We start from the raw sequence: 22178 nt of genomic DNA on the forward strand, positions 1-22178 counted from the left end.
TAGTGACAGCAGTACTTAGAGAGTATTTTATAGCTTTAAGTTTCTTACTTTAAAAAAAATGATAACAAGTTAATAAGCTAAGCGGTCAACGCAGTAAATTAGAAAAAAAAATCAGAATAAACCCAAAGCAAACAGAAGGTAGGCAATAATAAAGATTAATTAAATAGAAAACAAACACAGACACAAAATAATCTAGAAAGCCATAGATGATTCTTTTTGAAGACTGATATATGAGAACCTCTAGTGATCTTGATCAAGGAAAATACAAATAAAATCAGGAATGATAAATGAAACTAATCATAAAGTCAGCAGAGATTAAAAAGCTATCAAGAAAAAACCATGAACAACTTTATGGCAATCAATTTAAACATTTATATGATATACATATATTATATATATATCATATGATACAAATATATATTTATATATGATATATATAATTTTTCCACATATATAATTTTAAAGCTAAAGAAGAAAGTAATATTCTCATTCTCAATACTTGTTATTTAAAAATTATATCAGTGGTTAAAATCTCACATCAGGTTCATATAATTATACGGATAAGTTTTACCATACTTCAAGGAACAGACTATTTCAACCTTATACAGACTCTTTTAGAGAAGACAGAGTGGAAATATTCCCCTATTCATTTTACAGATCAATATAAACTTGTAGCCAAAACTAGAAAAGGATAGTAAGAGAAGAAATATTATATACCAATCTTAAAAGCATTGATAGAAAATATTAGAAAACTGAACCCAGAATATTATTTTAAGAACGTAAGGCAGGGACGCCTGGGTGGCTCAGGGGTTGAGCATCCGCCTTTGGCTCAGGGCGTAATCCCATCCCAGGATCGAGTCCCACATCGGCCTCCCTGCATGGAGCCTGCTTCTCCCTCTACCTGTGTCTCTGCCTCTCTCTGTGTGTCTCTCATGAATAAATAAATAAAATCCTTTTTTAAAAAAAGTAATGCAAATATATCATGACCACATTAATTTTATCCCAAAAATAAAGAGGGGTTACCAGAGGGAAAAATACAAATGTCACTCACAACATAAACACATTAAAGGTAATTTAAAAATAATAATTTAGGGGCAGCCCAGGTGGCTCAGCGGTTTAGTGCCGCCTTCAGCCCAGGCCCTGATCCTGGAGACCCGGGATCGAGTCCCACGTCGGGCTCCCTGCATGGAGCCTGCTTCTCCCTCTGCCTGTGTCTCTGCCTCTCTCTCTCTCTCTCTCTCTCATGAATAAATAAAATCTTTAAAATAATAATAATAATTATTATTATATATATTATTATTATTATTATTATTATTATTATTTAGGGGTCCCTGGGGCTCAGTTGGGTAAGTGTCTGCCTTTGGCTCAGGTCATGCTCCCAGGGTTATGGCCCCGTCCCGCATCAGGCTCCCTGCTCAGCTGGGGGGTGGGAGTGGGGGTGGCGGTTCTGCTCCTCGCTCTCCCTCTGCCTCTGCCCTCCCCTTCACCTGTGCTCTCTAGATCTATCTCTCTGTCAAGCAAATAAAATCTTTAAAAAATAATAATAACAATTTTAACATGTAGAAAAAGTATATGATAAAACTCAATATGATTCATGATAAAACTCTTAATAGAATATATACAGGAGTAAATTTCCTTAATAAAATATCTACCAACATCAATATCAAAGTGAAAATCAGGAAAAAGACCAGGATATCCACTATTGCTATTTCTACTTCATAATATACTTGAGGTCCTAGACAGCATAGTAAGACAAGAAAAGAGAAAACAAAAAGCAAACAAACAAAAAGCCAAGTATAGGGGTTTCAAAGGAAACACAACAGAACTGTCAATATTCACATATGATATGACTACTTATAAGGAAAACTAATGAAAACACAATGACATTTTTAGAATTAAAAAGAGAGTTAGCCACATGGCTGAATATAAAAATCAAGACAAAAATCAATTGCATTTATATATACCAGCAACAAACCATTCGAACATTTAATTTTTAAAAAACCATTTAAGAAATAACAAAATATAAGATATCTAAGAATAAATCATTAAAAGACATGCACAACCTCATGGAGAAAATTCGAAAACCTTATTTTCTAATACTAAACAAGACCTAAAGAAATAAAGAGATGCATAAGTGCAGACAATCTTGTTAAAAATATATTGATGTTCTCCAAGTCAATCATTAGTTTCTATGTAACTTCAATAAACTCCCTATAAGGATTATGAAAGACCTTATCAAGCTTATTTTTAAAATTCTATAGAAGAACATAAGCCCCTAAACAGCCAAAAGTAAAATGCGTACACATACAACAAAGGAGGAAAAAGGATTTTACTTATCAGATACCAAAATGTAGTATAAAACTTATGATAACATAGTACTGAGACAAGGGTAGATGACCAGTAGATGAGAACAAAGGACTCAGAATGGAAAATCCTTACAAATGCAGAAACTTAAAATATTACAGAAGTGGAATTGTGCAGGATGCCTGGGTGGCTCAGCGGTCGAGCGCCTGCCTTCAGCCCAGGGCGTGACCCTGGGGTCCCGGGACCGAGTCCCCCATGGGGTTCCCTGCATGGGGCCTGCTTCTCCCTCTGCCTGTGTCTCTGCCTCTCTCTGTGTCTTTCATGAATAAGTAATAAATTTTTTTTTTTAAGTGCCATTTGGATGCCTTGAGAAAGGAGGAACTTTTCAATAAATGATTCTAGAGCAAATGGCTATCAAGACATTTATGGAAATGGTGGAATTGGGTCCATACTTCCCACTCTACAAATTCAGTCCCAACTATATTAAAAACCTAGAGGTAAAAGTCAAAACTATGAAAGCCTTTTAGAAGAAACATATAAGAGAATATATTTATGACCTCGGAATAGAGATAAACTTTCCAATCATGACACATAACATGAAAAGGCAAAGGAAAAAAATAATATGAATACATTTTATTTATGGTTTTCTGTACAGGTCATAACATAAGGGAAAGTCTTTGTACCATGTATGACTGAGAAATAATAATTATCCAAAAATGTATTAAGAACATCTACAAATCAGTAAGAAAAAAACAATTCAATAAAAAAATTGGAGAAGGGGAGAACGTGTCACAGAAGAATAAACAGATGATAAATAAATACATACATATAAGATATTTAACCTCATTAATTATCAGGGAAATGCAAATTAAGGCTATAGTGATATACATTTTACATCTTATACTGATTAGATTGATACAAATTAAGACATTTGATAACACCAAAGGTGGACAACCATATGAATCAATAGTGATCTTTTTAGCTGCTGGAAAGAGTGTAAATTGGTAACAAACTCTGGAAAACAATTTGGCATTATCCTGTCATTTTGAACATTTACATGACTCTCCACCCAACAGCATAGATATCTACCCTAGAGAGATCAAAAAACATGATCAAGAGCGCATCAAGAGATGTTCAGGAAAATGTGCAGTTCCAAAAAATGGGAATCAATCCAAAGGTTCATTAACTTAATTATTAACTAGAAAGTGCATAAATAAATCGAGACATGTTCACCAGGAGTGAAATGAACTAATGCCACATACAACAGCATGTGCAAATCTTAAACACATAACACCAAATGAAAAGAGTAAGTAACACAAGACAGCGTAAGAGTGTTAACCATTTTTATTCTCCTCTATCAAGGAAAACCAAACAACATATTATTTGGAAATGCATATACATGTCATAAAACTACTTTTGAAAAACAAAAAAAAAAACAAGAATGTATTTACCTCTGCCAGGAAGATGGGAGGAAGGGATGTGGATAAGAAAGGAACCCACAAGGAGAGGCAAATGTTCTGATACTGCTCTGGTTCTCATGTTGAGTGGTGAGTCTAAGGGTTTTCATTCTATTATTAAACTTCACAATTTACATATGCTACATGCATTATTTTGTAGGTGTCAAGCATTATAAGATATGTTTTGAAATATCTGGTTGGCATTGGACTTAAAATAAAAAGGGTATGGGTGGAAGGGATTCAGAAGCACCCACTGTAGACGACAACTGACAAAACACTTGTTACGAAGGAAGGCAAGAAAGAGGATGGTGCTCAGACGGGAATGTGAATGAGGAAAAGAGTTTTTGTTCGGTTTGTGACTTTTTTGCTTTGTTTTTAATTATGAAATATTTCAAGCGGAGAGTTGTTAACCGTAACAGTCTACCATTTTATTTTTCCAAAAAAGTAAAGCACTGCAGACACTGTTAAAGCACTCTGCATGTCCTCCCCATCCCAAATGGAACGTAATTATATTTCATCTTACTTTTTAACTGGAAATTACTAATGCATGCCTAGATGCTGAAGGAATTCTCCAGGAGGTAGGAACAACATGAGTCCTGTCCACTTACATCAACATTACCCTACCAACTCATCAGCAGCAAGGCGAGTGCTCTAAGGAGTTATCCACCTGGTGTAGATGGGTCTAGGCCTCTCTCCTTTCAGCACCCATCTGAGGAAGAACACACAGAGCTCTTGGATCACGGAGCCAAGTATTACTAACTGGCACTGAAGTCAGGATCCAACACATACTCACACCAGCACTCTAAGTAGCCGGCTTCAGCAAAGATGGAAAGGAAGAAGGAAGGAAAGAAGGGAGTGAGGAAAGCAGGGAGGGAGGGAGGAAAAGAGGCAATTTTTAATTCAACTTGAACAGTAAATATACCAAAAGGACGGCTGTATTTTTCCTAACTAAAATGGACTAGCAAAACACCCTGGTTCGACAGGGGACTCCCAATAGTAAATACTAAGATTAGTGAGAAAATGGAGGAGGGGGAGCAGAGAAAGAGTGAGGTGGTCAGAGTAAAAAGAGGGAGGCCCTTATTAGAAAAGATGGAGAAGGACTCTTCCCTGGGACTTGTAAAAAATGGGAAGCTTCATTCTGTTGCTAATCAAAAGTGAACTGATGGTTTTCCCCCAAGCGCCACCTCAGACAAAATACAAACAACAGTGTTTTGATCTCAGACAAAATATCATATAAACCACACACCCTCCCCTAATGCATCCTAATGTTCACCAGCAAAGACAACACCCCACACATGATACCTGACTACAGGCAATCAAGGAATTCCACAGACTTGGCCAAACCATCATAATGTTGACTGGTAATAAGGACAGAAGCTACAGGAGGCCTAAACAGTGCATCATTACCGACGACCACAGACTAAGAAAGAGTCCCTTGGGCCTGGTTCTTCCACTTCCACCTCTGCATCCTCTCTCAAGAGAATTGCAAAATCAATCTACCACTTGCCTCGGAAAATAAAAAGCACTTCTATGGTACTTGGCTCCTAAAAAAGCAGTGGATGTCACAGGGCCGCTGAATTAGGTCTCACAGTTCCTTTTAGAAGGCACAATAGATTTTCAAGCATTAAAGTCACAGAAAGTTTCACTACAAAAAAGAGCAAGTGCTGCCAGGATGAAGGCTCCCTCCCCAATGGGCTAAAGTCACAGATATCAAATAAAGCCTATAGTCAATTCTCCGCCTGCACCAGTCACACTCTTGGACCAGCAGCACCACCTCTCATCTGGATTTCTGAAGCCTCACAACTGGTTTGGGCCACCACACCAACTACCCTTGAGATCTGTGTTGGGCTATAGCCAGTGTTCCCAGGCACAAATCTGACTGGCACGCACTGCAAAGGCACCCTATTGCCCAGCCTTGCAAGACCTGGCCCTGCACTCCTCCCCAGCCTTGCTCACACTGTGCCCTAGCCTCCACCCCAACCACTGAGCCCAGCTCTCTGTGCCCGGAACCCACCTCCCCCCCACCCCCCCAGCCTCACCACTTCACTACTCCTCTATCTCTCAGACCTCAGTTCAGCTAGGCCAGCCTCAGGGAAGCTGCTCCTGACTGCTCAGCTTGGTCAAATACCCCGATGGCAAACCTGTCCAGCGCTCAGACACACAACTTGGTATTTCTTTGGTTGATTATTCAAGTGAGTGTCTGTCTCCCACATTTAGGCAATGCAGGAACATATCTATCTTGCTCACCATTTCATTTCCAGCCCCCAGCATGGTATCCGACACATGGTAGATGCTCAATAAATAATTATTTAATTTTAAAACTAAATGAATAACATTATTGCATATAAGTTTCAAAAATATTAAAAAATTCAAGCATGAAAATAAAAAAAAAGATAATCATGCCTATCTAGTGCCCTTGAAGTAAACAAACGTTATCTATAAATCCAAAACTCTAATTTCTGCTCAAAAAGGACAAATGGAATATAATTATCATTGCCTCCCAAAGAATCTCTGGTACTAAATTTGAAAGTACATTCATAACAATACTCTCCCAGGTCCAATTTCTCTAATCATTTAAATCCATTCTCCTCCCTTTATACTCATGTAGAGTACACGTATACAGATCCCAGTATTTCTGTGCTGCAGTTGGAAATGTGAAATCTGCACTTAGTTATATTTTACAGTATCTTTTACAGAAGTCTTATTCTGTATTTCAACACCACTTACTTTTAAAGTACCTTCTTAGTGATTCAGTATAGAACTTTCACCTATCAACAGCAATATCATGCTTGCTCTAATTATGGTGCTAGAGTTGATATTTGTTCTTTTTTACATCACCACAGGGTCTGGCTCTGAAATTTGTCTTGGTTCTCAAAAACATTTACTGAATTAGTGAATGAATGAGCAAATGAAACTTAATACTTCTTAATTCTATTGTTATTCCAGTGAAATACACTCACACTAAAAAAAAAAAATTGTATTCATTGATCCCTTTCAGTTTCTGAAGCTGCCAAAGTTTTGTAAACAATCAGCCCTTATAAACGATAATGGAATTTTTAAAGTCAAATTAATTAAAATAATTATAAAATATTTCTCACCTTATCCAATTCTACCAAAATTAGTAAGGACAAAAGTGGGACAGTGCAAAGGTACATCCCATGTGTGAGAAATAATTCTACACAGGCCAAACAGATAAATTGAATGAGAGGTTAGGAAAATCAGGGCAAAATAAGATATCAAAAGAAAATTAACCTGTGGCTAAATGTAACCAGATCAAGAACCACAGTGCCCACAAGAGTGGAAAGATATTCAACCATTTGGGATACCAATTAGTACATATGATGTTCAAGAAGGCACAGAACAAAGAATAATCATTCAAACAAGGATTGAAATTGATATTGATTGATCTTTACTTTCAAAACTACAAAACTGGTTTATGCACGAAATTGTTTACAGTCAATCTTGAAATATTATTACCACCTGACGACCAGAAATCTTTCCTCTCTGAGTTTAAAGTTGTAGCATTGCAAAATAGTTCTACTATGAATCCCTTTTTTTGAAAGTGAACGAAAAGTTTGGGGGATTCACAGGTTCATAACTGACATTCTTTAAAAAAGGATGTAGGATATTCTCTTTGTTATAAAATCTTGTTTCTACAATGTAGCAAATACAATCATGCACTAATAAATTCTTTCTAAGCCTATTTCAACCATCACTTGAATTTTTGGCTCCCAGTAGAAACTGAAAGCATGCGCTACACACTTGGGTGTCACAGGGAAAAAGATACTTCAATCTGAACTCATCAATACTGGAGGAGAGGATGGTATTTCTTCTTTCTTTTTTTTCCTATTTGTGATGTAATTACAATAGATTTTAACCAAAGGTGTATCTGGCCACTCCGTAATGTTTTTACAAACACTGTAAGTTTTGGCTAGAATCACAACATCTTTGAGAATGTTTTTTAAATGCATTTCTGAATGTACAATATGGCAATAATAACTATCACATTTCCATTCTAGCTTTTGAACCAAAAGTTGTGTCCCTGGTAATGGTGAGGATAGTGATAATAACAAAAATTATAATGATGAATTCTTACAATCTGAAAATACTGTTAAGTATGGTATATTAGGGATCCCTGGGTGGCGCAGCGGTTTAGCGGCTGCCTTTGGCCCAGGGCGTGATCCTGGAGACCCGGGATCGAACCCCACGTCGGGCTCCCAGTGCATGGAGCCTGCTTCTCCCTCTGCCTATGTCTCTGCCCCATTCTCTCTCTCTCTGTGTGTGACTATCATTAATAAATAAAAATTTTTTTAAAAGTATGGTATATTAAAGTTTACTGTAAAGTTTCAAAGTATTTTTTCAGCTTTAAGATGTCAGCTTTGAGGTTCAATCACATTGTCAAGATGAAGCAGCTATTTAGCAGCAAACACTGCAAAAGAATCTAGATTTCCAGAATTCAGTTAAATAATTTCCTCCACAGCAGCTACCATTTTGGCCCAAGAAAACTTCTACTGCTAAACAATGTAAGAGGAAGAGTTTGAACCTGGAAACATAAAGACCTTGATTTCCATCCTGACACTACCATTAAAAACACATATTTTTGGAAGGAACTGGACTATAATCATGAAACCACCAAGGAAATCCTAAAAGCAGGAAAGAAAAAAAAATATTCAAAACCAAAATAGGGACACAGCAGGTGGAATTCGTTCCAGGTGTCCAGATCAGAGCTGACTCCACAGCAGAGCTGAGGAGCCTCTCTTTCTGGAGATCTCCTTAACGCACCCTTTGCCATAGCCTTCCTCTGTGCCTGCTTCACCGGGATCAAGACACAAAATGCTCAGTCCCGATGTCCCCACGTCGAAATGGTTTGCCTCCCCTTCAAAGATGGGAGTTGATTTGTCCACGAAGCCTTCATTATTCATTCCCCTCCAAAAGCAATAATTTCTATTTGTTGAAACTCCCCCCACATAAATGGCACTTGTCTCCTGGACACTGAATATTAATTAGGTGTGTGGTTTTCTATCCTCCTCTGTCAGAATCTATCCCCTCTCAGGGCAGGACCTATCTCTCATAAGTCCCTCTCTATCCTATAATTGCTAACACAGGGGTTTGAACATAGCACGTACTAAAAATATCTATTAGATGAACCACCAATCAGAATTAGGATAGACAGGTAAGTACCTAGCTAGATAGAAACAAGATGCTCTCTGCTGCCAACATATTAAAACCTGAGGGGTGAAACAGGAGTACACTGCAACTCTCCAGATAGTGACAGATAGATAGACCTCTCTAAGCCATGCATTATCAGTTTTTACTCATCTTAAGTGGATATAAAAGTCATTACTGACAGGGTACACTAATTTGCATGTTTTCATGTCTTGCTCTTCAACACTTCACACAGCATGAAACTGTAGTGTCCAGAGCTGTCATTTCCAGATCCTCCTTCCTACAAGTTAGGTTTTTTCCTCCTTTAACATTCCCTAAATATATTGTGTTTAAGCCTTGGCTTGGGAAATTTGAGATTAAAACCTTCCATTTGGATGCTGGGCAATTCAGCTAAGGACCTCAAAAGGGAATGTTTAAATTAATGGGAGATTAAAGCAAGGAGGAACATTCTAAAAGGTACTCTGTAATGGGGCTTTGTCACCACCTTCTCTGTTTTATTGGGAAAACAGTCTTTTCCCAGGGGGCTGAAAGTTTATATGCCAACATCAGTCTAGTTTAACTATTTAAAGTTAAAAATGGCAGAGAAAAAAAAAGGTCTGTAATGGAAATGCTGACATGCCATGAAGTAAGGAGGCATAAGCAGGTGCTCCTGTAACCCAGAGTCATAATTCAATCAAGCTGTATTTTGACGTCATCTGTTACAGAAAAAAGCCAAATGGTTTATGAACAGCACCAGAACCCCCAAGATTAAATTACAGCCCTGATATTTAATCATGGGTCTTACTTTGTTATTTTTAATAACACAATACATTTTAACAGTTATTCGTCAACTGCCTTAGCCAAATTGGAACACGTGATGACAAGTGAGCTGGATTATGATGTCCATCTCTCATAATCTAAATTTTGATTATTTTTTCAGAAATAGTAGATTATACACGTTTTCCTCTTCTTAAGAAACATACAGTTGGCACCAACGGATTGAGTCCAAACCTTAATTAAAAGCAGCATGGGGTCCCTGACCAGCGGGTCAGGACATCTGTATTTGTGTCCTATTATAGGCAATAGCCAACTGTATGATTTGGGCAAAAGACATTTAATCCTTCCAAAAAAATGACTCTTTCCCTAAAAAATAACAGAGCATCTCTAAAGTCTCTTCTAAATCTAAATGTCTATAAATGAGTTATTTTAAAATCAATATGGTGTAGTTTCTTTGAGATTCTGGGGGTCGAAATGAAAAAATGTTACAGCTGAAAAGTCGATGACTTTTTGATTCAATTAAAATGACTGATCAAAGAGGCATTTCAGTACACGAGAATGTGTAAGCTAAAATTTTTAGAGGCAATCAGCAAATGAAACAGGTTCTTTAAAAAGTAATGCACAAATACTGCTGAACATGTGAAGGGTTGTTTGCAAAACAAATCAATACGGGCACATCCAACAATGGATTGCAGTTAATAAACTACATATAGTAATTACCACCAATGGCAGTCTAGAAAGTCATTCATTAAATGTTAATTGTCACACAAAAGTACAAAAGCATCCATTTGAACAATCTTGTCGCTGCACCTTTAAATAAAATACTTTATTACAGTCCTGAAATTCATCCATATAAACTGATTTTAAACACACCTGGGTATTTGATATGCTGATTAACTGGGCCTTTATTTATTTTGGAAATGAAAGTAAACATGACAACCTTTTTCAACATTTTTGCTATTCCTAGGAGTCGGACATTTAAAAAATAGTATATATATTGCTTAAAACAAAGTGTTAACCAATATTCTTAAGGATTAGATTACTACCTCTCAAATGTCCCCTCATAAGCATTAAGAAGCATATGGTTCAAAAGTAGCCATCCAAAACTCATGTGCAAACTCACCGTTGAGTCTAAATGGGCTCATGGATTTAGTAAATGGATAACCCAAGTGTAAGCTTAGAAATTTGGTGGTCAATTTTGAAAATTTCATTCAGAGTAGTAAGAAACCATTAACATAAATAACCTTTAAAAAACCCACAACCCTGTGATGTGCTTTACTTTCTCTAATACTTAGTGCTATCTAATTAACTTGGAAGAACACCTGGTCATAAAGTATAGCTCATAAAATAAAAAAATAAGGAAGGAGGGAATTTTTTTCTCTTCCTACCTAGCTTCATTCTGATGCTGTGTCTGCGCAAGATCTGACTTACTCAACATATAGATTTATATTCTAAAGGTTTGGCCAAGAACATTTTGGTTCAAGACTTGTAAACTGAAGAACATTTCAAAACACACCATGTTCCTTATTAGGCAACTTGAGATCTGTTATCTTGGCTTATGGGAACAGATCTAAATAGCATCATAATACTAAACGTTGAAAATCACAGGCCTGGGGCCACCAGGACTCAACTCTATGCCTTGGACGAGGCTGCAAACTTCCAATATAAAATGTAGTTTACCATTAGGAGTAAATGTTTGATCTGTAAAGCTTACAAAATTACTTTGTTTATCATAGCAGATGAAAGCAAAAAGGAATAATTTTAAGCTCAAAACAAAACTGTTTATATGACAGTCTTTACTGCTCCATGATTCTAAGCATTTAAGACAGATTCGAGCAATTAACAGCATAAACTTTCATTACATAGTTCTATTATATATGTTTATGTGACTTAGCTGTTCATCTGTTATTTAAGTGATTTTCTCATTACAATAGTAGGGTAAAGATAATTTGCTGATGCTGTCAAAAATGTTAAGCATTTCTGTCTCAACAGATCTTGGATCCCTACGCTTGTTTAATGCACTTTATTTACTTAAGTCAGTGTCAAATAGAGTACTGCTTCTTCCTTCTGAATTTAGAAAACGTAACATTTTAAGCACATGTCTGGTAATAGACACATCAAAACTTCAAAACTGCTTATTTTAGTGATGCAGATGGAGTTTAAGATTATTGTTCTTGAGTATTAAGTTTCAAAGATCTAACAATGAACTGCAAAACTTCTCTTTACAGTTAAAAATGGTAAATATTTTTTTAGATATTAACAGAGTAGGCAAGCTTTTGGTTTGATTAGGTACCTAAAAAATAACTGAGAACAAAGTATTTTCGTGGACACCCAGGCAGACTGTCTATTCACAACAACGAAAGCACACGACTTTGAAAAGATCTACTGTATTCTCCTCATAATAATAATGATAATAACAATAATAGAAAGACAGACTAAATCACATTGCAATCCAACATAAATTAGAAAGCCAGTTTATCTGGATCCCAAGGCAGGGAAAATATCATGATTTATATCATTATCTTAAATAATGTTTTTAAAAAATGCTTATCTACTCTAAATATCAGGAATAACATTACACGCCAAGCCTCAATAATATACCCTTATGTCTACATAATCTTGAAAAATAATCTGTATCAGGCTGTGTGTGTGTGTGTGTGTGTGTGTGTGTGTGTGTGTGTGAAAAGGATACTGAGTTAGGCAGACAGGAGTTTAAAACGTAATTTATTCCTGGCTGCCTTGAGAGCCATGTCATTGAACATCTCTGAATCTCGGTTTCCTCATCTATGGATTGAGCATGGTAAATCTCGCATCTCGTGGTTCTTGTGAGGATTCTAAAACTACGACAAATACAAGGTGCACAGTATGCCAACTGACATATTAAGAAGCACTTATATTTTGTCACTGTCATGCCCATCCACACCCTATTATTCAATCTAGGATCTTGCAAAACAGTCACAGGGGAGTTCAGGTAAAAGAGAATGATCAATAATCCAAAAATGCATTTCTAAACCTTAAAAAGCATTCAAAGGGCACGTGCACATGCAGAAGCAATATCAGCACACACATCCTATATAAATTATAGAAAAACATAGTAGGGAAACCAGAGTGGTTCCAATAAAGGATGTGCAGAGCCATAAAAAATTAGCAAATCAGAGCTTGTTTTTTTAGAATACCAAATAAAGGCACAGGTTAGAACCTCAGTTTTCTTTGGCTGTACAAGGAAGGCAGTGGGCTGTATACTCTTAAGTGGTTGCTATCCCCAAAATTCTATGATTCTAATATAATAACTTTAATGCCACTTTACTTATTTGTAAACCTACTAAATTACTCTGCTCCTTACAAAAAAGCCATCCCACCATTGTGAATTGTACTAAATAGTAAGACTGTTTTAAAACACACACACATACACACACACACACACACACAAAGACACACACAAGTAATTCTACTCAACAAATGCCTTTAAGGAGAGATCAATTTTTTTTCCACACCATAACCATGAACTCAAACTGTTACAGACATAAATTAATTCAGGATGCTTACCATTTGAATTTTCTCTGTGATACAAAAAGCATCCATTGGATCAATGTTTTTTCCTCACTGAATTTACTAAATTGATGTGTCATTTTGGTGTTACGTGGCTATAGCTCAACTAACCTGTATGAACATCAAAAAAATGTTTCTCCTCTTCCAAAAATGACCACAACAGGGATGAAGTAAGTTTTTACTGCTGCTCTTAATTGTTCAAACACCCATTCATTTGGCAATCCTTAACAAACACTGAACACCTAAGTAAAACTAAACAGTAACAGGGGGAAAAAGCTCAACTTTTAAACTAAGAGAGGAAGATGTAGTATCCATCACAGGCGAACTGTAAATACACGTAACAGATGTGACCAGGGCTGTTCCTGAGTATAGATCATTTTAGTGGCCCAACTCTAAAGCTACTTTTTAAAAAGATGCCAAAGCTTGTATGTTTACCTTTTGCTCATAAAAGACTCAAAGGTAATTAAATAAACTATATTTTTGTTATAATAGAAAACTAATCCTTGTTCATCGATAAATTATAGACTGTAGGTGCATTTTTTTTCTTTTTGTGACTTTGCCACCTTACTTTTTAATGAGAATAATTTTCCAATCATCCAGGCATGTGTATGCTTTTCGTTTGTTTTAAGATCAATGATATAACGGATATTAAATCCCTTTGTATAAGTTACCATATAGGTTACAAGTATTTCTTAAAAATAATTCCAGAGCCCATCAATTCATTCTGTTAAGGTCATCGAAGCTCTGAACCATCATGGCTGAATTGTTTTACTGCTCTCTGCTGAACACCTGCAAACATCAAACAAAAACTGCTGGTCCTTTCCTGGGTTGACAAAAGCCTTTCATGTGAAAAATGCTCCCTGGGAATGTCAGGCTGTAGCTCAGGTTACATTCCATTCTCCCTAGCAGCCTCACCATTTCTTAAGGTGGTAGGAAAAACCACGTTTGCAAAATGAAAGATTAAAGGGAATATGGCCACACTTTATTTTCATTCCCACATTGCAAATCACGATGGAGCATCCTCTATTAATCGATTCAAAAGCTACTGGGAACTTTAAGCATGAAATATCACCATGCCTCACTTTGAAGAAATGTGGCTGGTTTTGCAACTATGAACAGTTTACTGACTTATAGTTTGGATCTTTTTTTTCCCTAGACCTAAGTTTCAAAGCTACCCATGGAAGGGCCATCTGAGCCCACTCAAGACAATGCATATTAACCTCAAGTAAATTTAGAAAATTGTTTCTCTGTCCCAAGTTTCCTAGTCCATCCTTCCAGTTAAAGGGCAAAATGCAGTCTTCCTGATTTTTCTATTTGATATTCTTTAAAAAGAGATTTATCTTTGTTGTAGAGTGGAAATATAATCCATTTTTTTCACTAATAGCCCTGTGTTCAAATATGTCTTGAATAGATGAGAAAAACCAACACTACAATCTGTACTCCATATATTATAGTCACCATCATACTGCATGGGATGAATACCCTGCATTTTCAATCCAGCTGCCAGAACAAAATAGCCACTACACCTTTTCACCTTTACAAGTGAACATTTGGGCCTGAAAACCGCAACCATGGTACAATGTCACTTAAAGTTCGACACCTTAAAAGTAATCACAGCATCTTCATTAGAAATATCAGAACACATCTTACTAAGGATGAAGTCTCTTCCCAGATTATGCCTGTGTGGATGTGCATGTATGTGTTTGTGTATGTGTCTGTGTATATATATATTTGTCTTAAGAACTGTGTAAGTTTAATATATAATCACTTACTAAAATGCATTAATACATATTCATACTTATCCAGCCTGTACTCTCTGTAAACACTTAAACATCATAGCAAGGACTTTATTTAAATGTGAACACAGAAAAGGGACCAGATGCACAGTTGTCTTTTTAAATGTAACACAATTTCATGCTTCTAAATCACTTTACTTTATTAAACCATACCTAAACTGATACACTTAAGTTATTCCAAATGTGTCAGTTTTCACAGAAAGTGCAGAAAAGAGTTTTTTTGCACTTTGAAAGCAGTCTATCTCTGGGCCTTTCTGACATAATCTACTTTGAGATTTAAGCTGAATACACATTTTCTTAAGTAAAATCATGAAGAAAATTACTGTCAGAGGCAAAGTTAGTTACTGTTTTGATACTGTCTAACATGAAAAATTAATTTGTCCACGAGAGATACTTGTACTGATCTTTACTTCAAAGTTGTATAGAGAGTACACCACCAAAATTTGGAAAACATGATACCAAGACAACAAAAAAATGTTCAGTCTCTAAATGGAAAATACAACAGGGTCCAGGGCAGTAAAACACAAATATATGGTCAATAGTACTTTTAATCAGAGTAGACCTCAAAACTTAAAAGATAAAATAGAACTGTAGGGGTTATCTTATATCCTCTAATATTATAAATCAAATTACAGAGCTATAACTTTGCCTTATGGGGACCAGAAGGAGGGGAAGTAACTTATTTGGAAATGAGCAACTTTCAAAAGGCACTAATTTTTTAGAAGCATGCCAATTACACAAATCACAAAGGTGAACAGATTTCTTTCTTTCCAGAGCATCAAATGAAAATTGAGAGATGTGAAATTATATTCAGTAGTTAACAGAAAGTTCCACAGGCATCTCAGAGCTTAAAGATGTCAACATTTACCAGTCTGACTTAAGAATGGCACTCTGTCTAATGTACTGTTATTTACCACCACCAGAACTCCTAAATACTGCAGCTGCTTAAAAAGTATAAATGAATTTAAGCCTTAAATCTAAAGGATAGCAGGCCACCATGCATGCCTCCTTCCTGTATGAAATTCACTGGACCAAAATAAATAAATAAATAAACAAACAAATAAATAAATAACCATTTTAAGTGAATATCAGATTTTCAGTTTTCACTTTAATAAGAGACCTTCAGGGAGCCCCCTATTAAAACTCCTCCTTAGATGCCAGATAATCATTGCGCACAGATTCCTTTGTGAATAGCGCTAACATCTTTTTTAAACATCACCCAAAGACCTTTCACTTACAACACATAAAAGTCCTTCCAAATCTGCAACTTTACATATAGTAGAAATCTACTGCACAGGAAATGCTTAGGGGGGGAAAAATAGCTAAGGCACCAAAACGAATATTTTAAAGATGAATTAATTCATATTTTGCTCTCAGATTAGCAAGAGGCTCTCCATTTACAGTTATGGCTTACTATGCAGCATTCATCTGCAAAATCAAGTGCTCACTTCTCTAAAAGGGTTAATTATACATAGTATCTAATAATTAATATTACTTACAAGGGATTTTTTTTCCCTTTTTTTGAAAGTTAGATTTTTCCCTCTAATTTCAAATAGGGAAATAAATTCTTTTTCCCCATGTCAACACTGGCCTTATCTTCATGTGTTAGATTACAACTGTATTAGAAAATTGCTTTTAAATTAAGTAATGGAATTCTGAGACAGTTTCCTTGCTTGATTAAAAAAAAAAAAGGCCTAATTTTAATTTTGCAAAAGATAACATTCTGTGTAAGTTATACCACCGATGGCTAATGAAATAACCATATCATTACAGGCTAAAATTTCAATGACTTTTTCAGAACAGTTCAACAGAGCCAAAAATATACAATGAGTGAATAAACAGCTAAGAACATTTAACTACATGCTAAGAAAAGAATTTACATACTTGAGCCAGTGAAATGTCCACTCGCCAAAGAAGTTGGTCCATTTTTCCCACTGCTCACAGGAGGTGAAAACATCTAAAAGAAACAAAGAAATATTACTGTCAAAAAGAAGACCTCTGTGCCTTCAGAGTTCATCAAAGATCTTTCATACTCTTACCAAACAGCTTAAGAGTTTATGCTAAGGGTTCATTTTCGTAAAATACATCAGCATCCAACTAAAACGAGCATAACATTAGCAGTCACCCCCCCCACCCCCCATTTCCACTCTGTTCTTTTTCCTCAGGTCCATCAGATTGCCAGAACCAGGCAGCACTGCTACACTTCAAACAAACACAGCCCCCATAATGTTATCAAGATTCAGGTCTGGAGGGCAGCGGCCTCTCTAGAAAACACTAGTTTTTACAAAGGAGAAGAAAAAGTTGTTTGTTTTATATTGAAAACCTTGGCCAGAAACGTGGCAATGTCCATTTCCATCCCGCATAGGATTTGCCTGTCATATGTGAACCCAAATAAATACAAAAGTGCCACCTGCACTAAATTCTCATTTCGTCTCTAACATGAGAGCAATTTGTAGCAAGACTCTCTCACTCTCACTCTCACTCTCACTCTCTCTCTCACTCTCACTCTCTCTCATTCTCTCTCTCTCTCTCCTCTCTCTCTCTCTCTCCAGCATTTATTTCGACCCTAATTGGTTTCCCTCTTCTTCGACGTATCTAGTGGATAATGCGCACCTTCCCTGAGTCAGAGCCTGCAAAAAGCAAAGGAACGAATGGAGAAAGTGCAGCAAGCAGAAAGGGGGCTACAGAGCTGCCTAGGGCTACGTTTCCTGGCAAAACTTCCGAAAGCCATTTCTCCAGGAGAGGGTCCAGCAGAGCAGCAGCAGCGCAGCAGCAGCAGCAGCAGCAGCAGCAGCGGAGGCGGCGGCGGCGGCGGCGGCGGCGGCGGCGGCAACGGCGGCGGCGGCGGCGGCGGCGGCGGCGGCGGCAGCGGCGGCGGCAGCAGCGGCAGCAGCAGCAGCACCAGCAGCGGCAGCATGAAAGAGCCCCACTTAGAAGGCGGTTTGGATTTTTACTCGTGCGTTTTGTGGATCCTTTTTATTTTGCTTTGCAAATGCATCTTACACCAAACTCCTCTGGCATTAAAAAGGAATCACCTCCCCTGACAGGTCAGGGATTCGGTTTGGGAAAGGGGCAAAGGGATGGAGCGGGGTCCCCCACAGCCCTCAAACTCCACAAGTGTGTCAAGTTTGGTTTAGTGCTGATCGCACGACTGCGAGATCTACCCAAACGGTCCATAAAGGAGTCGAGAGCACGTACGATGCTCAGCACACGTATCCGAGTTTTCAGGTTCCTGGGAAAAGAGGTAACTAAGAGGACGCCAGGTCCTGCGAAACCCAAAGCATCATCATCAATTTAAAACTTTAAGACACAACTGGGTCCCCTATTTTCTCTTTTCCATTTCCAGAAAAAAAAATAAATCATAATAATAATAAAAGGAGTAGTGCGCAACGGGTTAGTACTCTCATGTTCAGATTAAGGCCAAGTTTTAGGGTTGTCTGTTTGTCCTTTCATTTGGAGTGAGATTCCATTATTTTGGGGGTCCGGTGGGTAGGGAATTCAAGGGCAAAGTAATTACACTCTGGGAGAGGAAGAAAAAAAAAAAGCCTGAATCGTCCATCACACCCAAAAATTGTAGTTAAAAACTTATCAAAAAGACCTTCATGTTTGCCAAGGATTCAGCCAATTAAAAATTATTCCTGTCCTTTAGATCACTACTGGTTTCTAGCTGAAGTGTTTGGGTTTTTTTGGTTTGGTTTTTTTTTTTTTTTTTTCACAGCTGTTGTTAGTTTCCACCGTTCTTTCTTACCGCACTGAAATCCAGTAAATCACTCAGCTCTTTGTCCGTCCCTAAGGCAGCCATTCGCTGTTGGTGATGCATTTTAGCAAAATCACACAAACCTAGAAACATGGAAATAACCGCAATCAGAAAATCCAGTCCCAATCCTTGGAGAAAACACAATCGGATTTTTGGAGACTGGGGGGGTGGGGGGTGGGGATGTGGGGGCGGGCGGGATTAAGGTGGTGAGGAGGGAGGGATGGGAGAGTTTGGTTCTTTTTTTTTTTTTTTTTTTGATTTTTTTTTTTAAGATGGAATAGGCAGCAATAGCAAAAAGAAAAAAAAAAGGAAAAAAAAGCGATCTTGATATTGTATTTCCAAAGAGACGATCAAAACTGGTAACATCTATCTACTCTAAAACCAAATCCGGGAAGGAAAAAAAAAAAAGAAAAAAAAAAAAAAGAAAGCCGCTCTTCAGCGCATCATTTTATGCAACAGGAGGTAGAGCGAGAAATGAATGGATCACAGAGAAAAGAGAAACTACTCGGAACGATCCGGTCTCAACTTTCCCCCCCCGCCCCCGCCCCCCGCACACACTCGCACACTCGCACCCACGCGCGCACACTCACACGCACCACTCCCCCCTGCATCTCAAAGTAGCTACAAAGAAATTAAAGAGGAGCGTCTCCGGAGCGAACACACGTCCAAAGGGGGAGGGGGGACAGGGTCGGCGAGGGAGGGAGGAGGGGGGGTGGGGAGCAGAGTGGAGGGTCGGATCCTGGGAATTGTCCAGCACCCTAATTCGTGAAAGAAAAGGGTTGTAAAAATTAAAGTCAGGCCCTCGGCAAAGTCCGCGGTCCCTCCGAGCGGCCCGGCCGGGGTGGGGGGGTGCAGAGAGGAGGGGTGCAGAGAGGAGGGTGCAAGGGGGTGCAAAGAGGAGGGGTGCAGGGGTGCAAAGGGGAGGGGTGCAAAGGGGAGGGGTGCAAGGGGGTGCAGAGAGGAGGGGTGCAGGGGGGTGCAGAGGGGAGGGGGAAGGGGTGTCTGAGCTGGGAGCCGCGCGCGGAGCCGCCGAGCCCCAGCCCCGCGCCGCCCGGCGCCCCCGCCCGCCGGCCCCCGGCGCCGCTACCTACCGGCCGCGCGCGCGAAGGGGCTCCCGGTGCTCCGCCGGCGCCCGGGCGGCGTTCATGTCTGGCCCCCGCCGGCACCGCCACCTCCCGCGCCCGCGCCCGCGCCCGCTCCTTCCCCGCCGCCGCCGCCGCCGCCGCCGCAGCCGCCGCCGCCGCCACGGATCCGCAGACGCGCAGCCAAGATCCCTGACTCTTAACACCAACTCTCTTCTCCGGGGAGGGGAGGGGACGGGGGAGGGGGGAGGGGGAGACACGCCGAGGCGCCCGGAATTGCAAGTTCAGCAAAGAAATGGGGGGGGGGCTCCGGCGGGGAGACGCGGCTCGGGCGGGCCGGGCGGGCTGGGATGCACACACCCCCCCCCCGCGGAAAAAAAGCAAATCCACACCTCCCCCCCCCCGCCTCGCAAAAAAAAAAAAAAAAAAATACAAACGAAAATTCACCGAGCACCTCATTTTCCCTCAGATCGTCAGTTACAATCTGAAGCCTGAACAGTTCAGTTTTTGCCCGTTTTCATCCATCGGAGGCACTTTGAAATTTATTCGAGTTTACATCCCCTCACTTCTTCCTTCCTCCGACTCCCGTTCCCTCTCACTCACACATCCACACACAGCAAAGCAAGTTTATACTAGGCTGCAAATACACGTGATGCAAAAAGACTTTGCCAAGAGGAACAATATTTTTCTTTTCCATATATAAACCAAGCCACATTTCGCTGGGGAGATTTTCCTTTCGGTAGTTTTGCATTTTGGGGAGGGAGGGGGGCCGAAACCTAAATTGCATACTTTCTTGCCCCTCCCTTTTAAGTCACAGATTAGTAGAGCTGCAAACTTCGCCAAAAAAAAAAAAAAAAAAGAAAAAGAAAAAGAAAAAAAGAAAAAGAAAAAAAAAAAAGGCAATTTTTGAGGGTGGATGTTGTTTTGTTTTTACACTTGAGTTCCTAGCCACGCTAAGTCCCCGCTCGCCAGCACTATAAGTTTTGAATTCAACATTTACCATTACAGGCCTTGCATGCTCTTAAAACATACTTTTTCACATCACTTTTTAGGATTAAAATTAAGCTTCGTAATTCTATCGCTACGTAATAACAAGCGTGCTTTACCCAGGATATGCAACATTTCGCTCTTTTAACGTGTGTTAAAATACACATTCCAGAAACCCTGTTACTGCTAGATGTGCAAGTACATACACAAAATGCATGCACACACTTTTTTCCCATTGGCAAATTATTTAATAGGTTGTTCCTTTTGTTTTAATAAAACATCGGGATCGACATTTTTAAAAATCAAATTCAATTACAAACAGTTTACTCTGACAGCAAATTGTAACGTTACCTTAAATGGCCACAAATATGCTCACAATATTCCAAGGAAAGTGACTTTAAAAAGAAAGACAAAAAATCTTCTGCAAGTACTTAGTATCTCACATGTGTATCCCCCAAAAAAGTATTTTAACTGGTACTCAGTTCTGCTCCAGGGATATCCACAGAATACAAGATTATGCACCTGGCTCTGGTTTTTGCATTTTCCACCATCAAACTGCAACAAAATCCCCTCCCCCAAAAAAGAAACCATTAAAAAAAAAAAAAATTCCAACAACTTTTTCTTATTGTTTCTAAAAAAAAAAAAATATATCAATACAGGATAGTTAGAATCTTTCCTCAAACAAATCTTGTTGGTGGCTTTTTTTTTTCTTCTCCTCTTATAAAGTCTTAAACTTGTTCCAAGTTTAGAGGTGTCTCATCATCATCATCCTCCTCCTCCTCATCATCATCACCATTGACTCCCCCGTGGAGTCACATTGATAATAATAGGTTTCCCTGAAAGATACATTGTAATCCATTCACATCCGGGCACTGCGGGCTTATAAAGAGAAGGCGCTGCGGCCGCGGCTGCTCCTCCAGACAATGACTGGGGAGGGGCGGGGCGGGAGCGGGCGGCCATAGAGTCGTAAACACGGCGCCTAGAGCGGCGCCCAAGATGGCGGCGCGCACGGGCCCCGCCTCCTCCGGGAGCGGCGGGCGGCGGGCGGCGGGCGGCGGGCGGCGGGGAGAGGAGCGCGGCCGCGCGCGGGGCGGGCGCGGGGGCTCGGGGGCGGCCGCGGGCCCGGGCTCCTGCGCGCCTCTTCCGGCTCCCTTTCCTTGGTCTTCGCCCCCCCTTTAATTTTCCCCTCCGAAGGGTAGTTTCTGAATAAATTAAGGCATTGCACGCCGCGGAGCCCGGGGCGGGGGGGGGGGGGGGGGGGGCAGCCGCAGGGAGCCGGGCTGGCGCGCGTGGGAGGCGGCGGCCGGGGGCTGGGCCCGCGCCC

The 22178-nt window shown here is 39.4% G+C and overlaps 1 protein-coding gene across 34 annotated transcripts in view; it reads right to left on the reverse strand.

The window, feature by feature from the left end:
- TCF4 (transcription factor 4) overlaps nt 1–21793 on the reverse strand; it is a 354790-nt gene extending 332997 nt beyond the window's left edge. For 8 of the 34 annotated variants that reach the window (XM_072757906.1, XM_025997658.2, XM_025997644.2 and 5 more), the window contains exons 1-3: nt 21206–21793; nt 18777–18868; nt 16913–16985 (exon numbers count right to left, since the gene is read on the reverse strand). In XM_072757906.1, the coding sequence (XP_072614007.1) occupies nt 16913–16985; nt 18777–18848 (145 nt within the window). In that variant the 5' untranslated portion in view covers nt 18849–18868; nt 21206–21793. The other 26 variants (XM_072757919.1, XM_072757926.1, XM_072757915.1 and 23 more) reach the window with 11 other exon arrangements.
- Nucleotides 21794–22178: the final 385 nt, after the last annotated feature.

The sequence above is a fragment of the Vulpes vulpes genome, chromosome 5 (genome assembly GCF_048418805.1).
Source record: "Vulpes vulpes isolate BD-2025 chromosome 5, VulVul3, whole genome shotgun sequence".
Lineage (NCBI taxonomy): Eukaryota > Metazoa > Chordata > Mammalia > Carnivora > Canidae > Vulpes > Vulpes vulpes.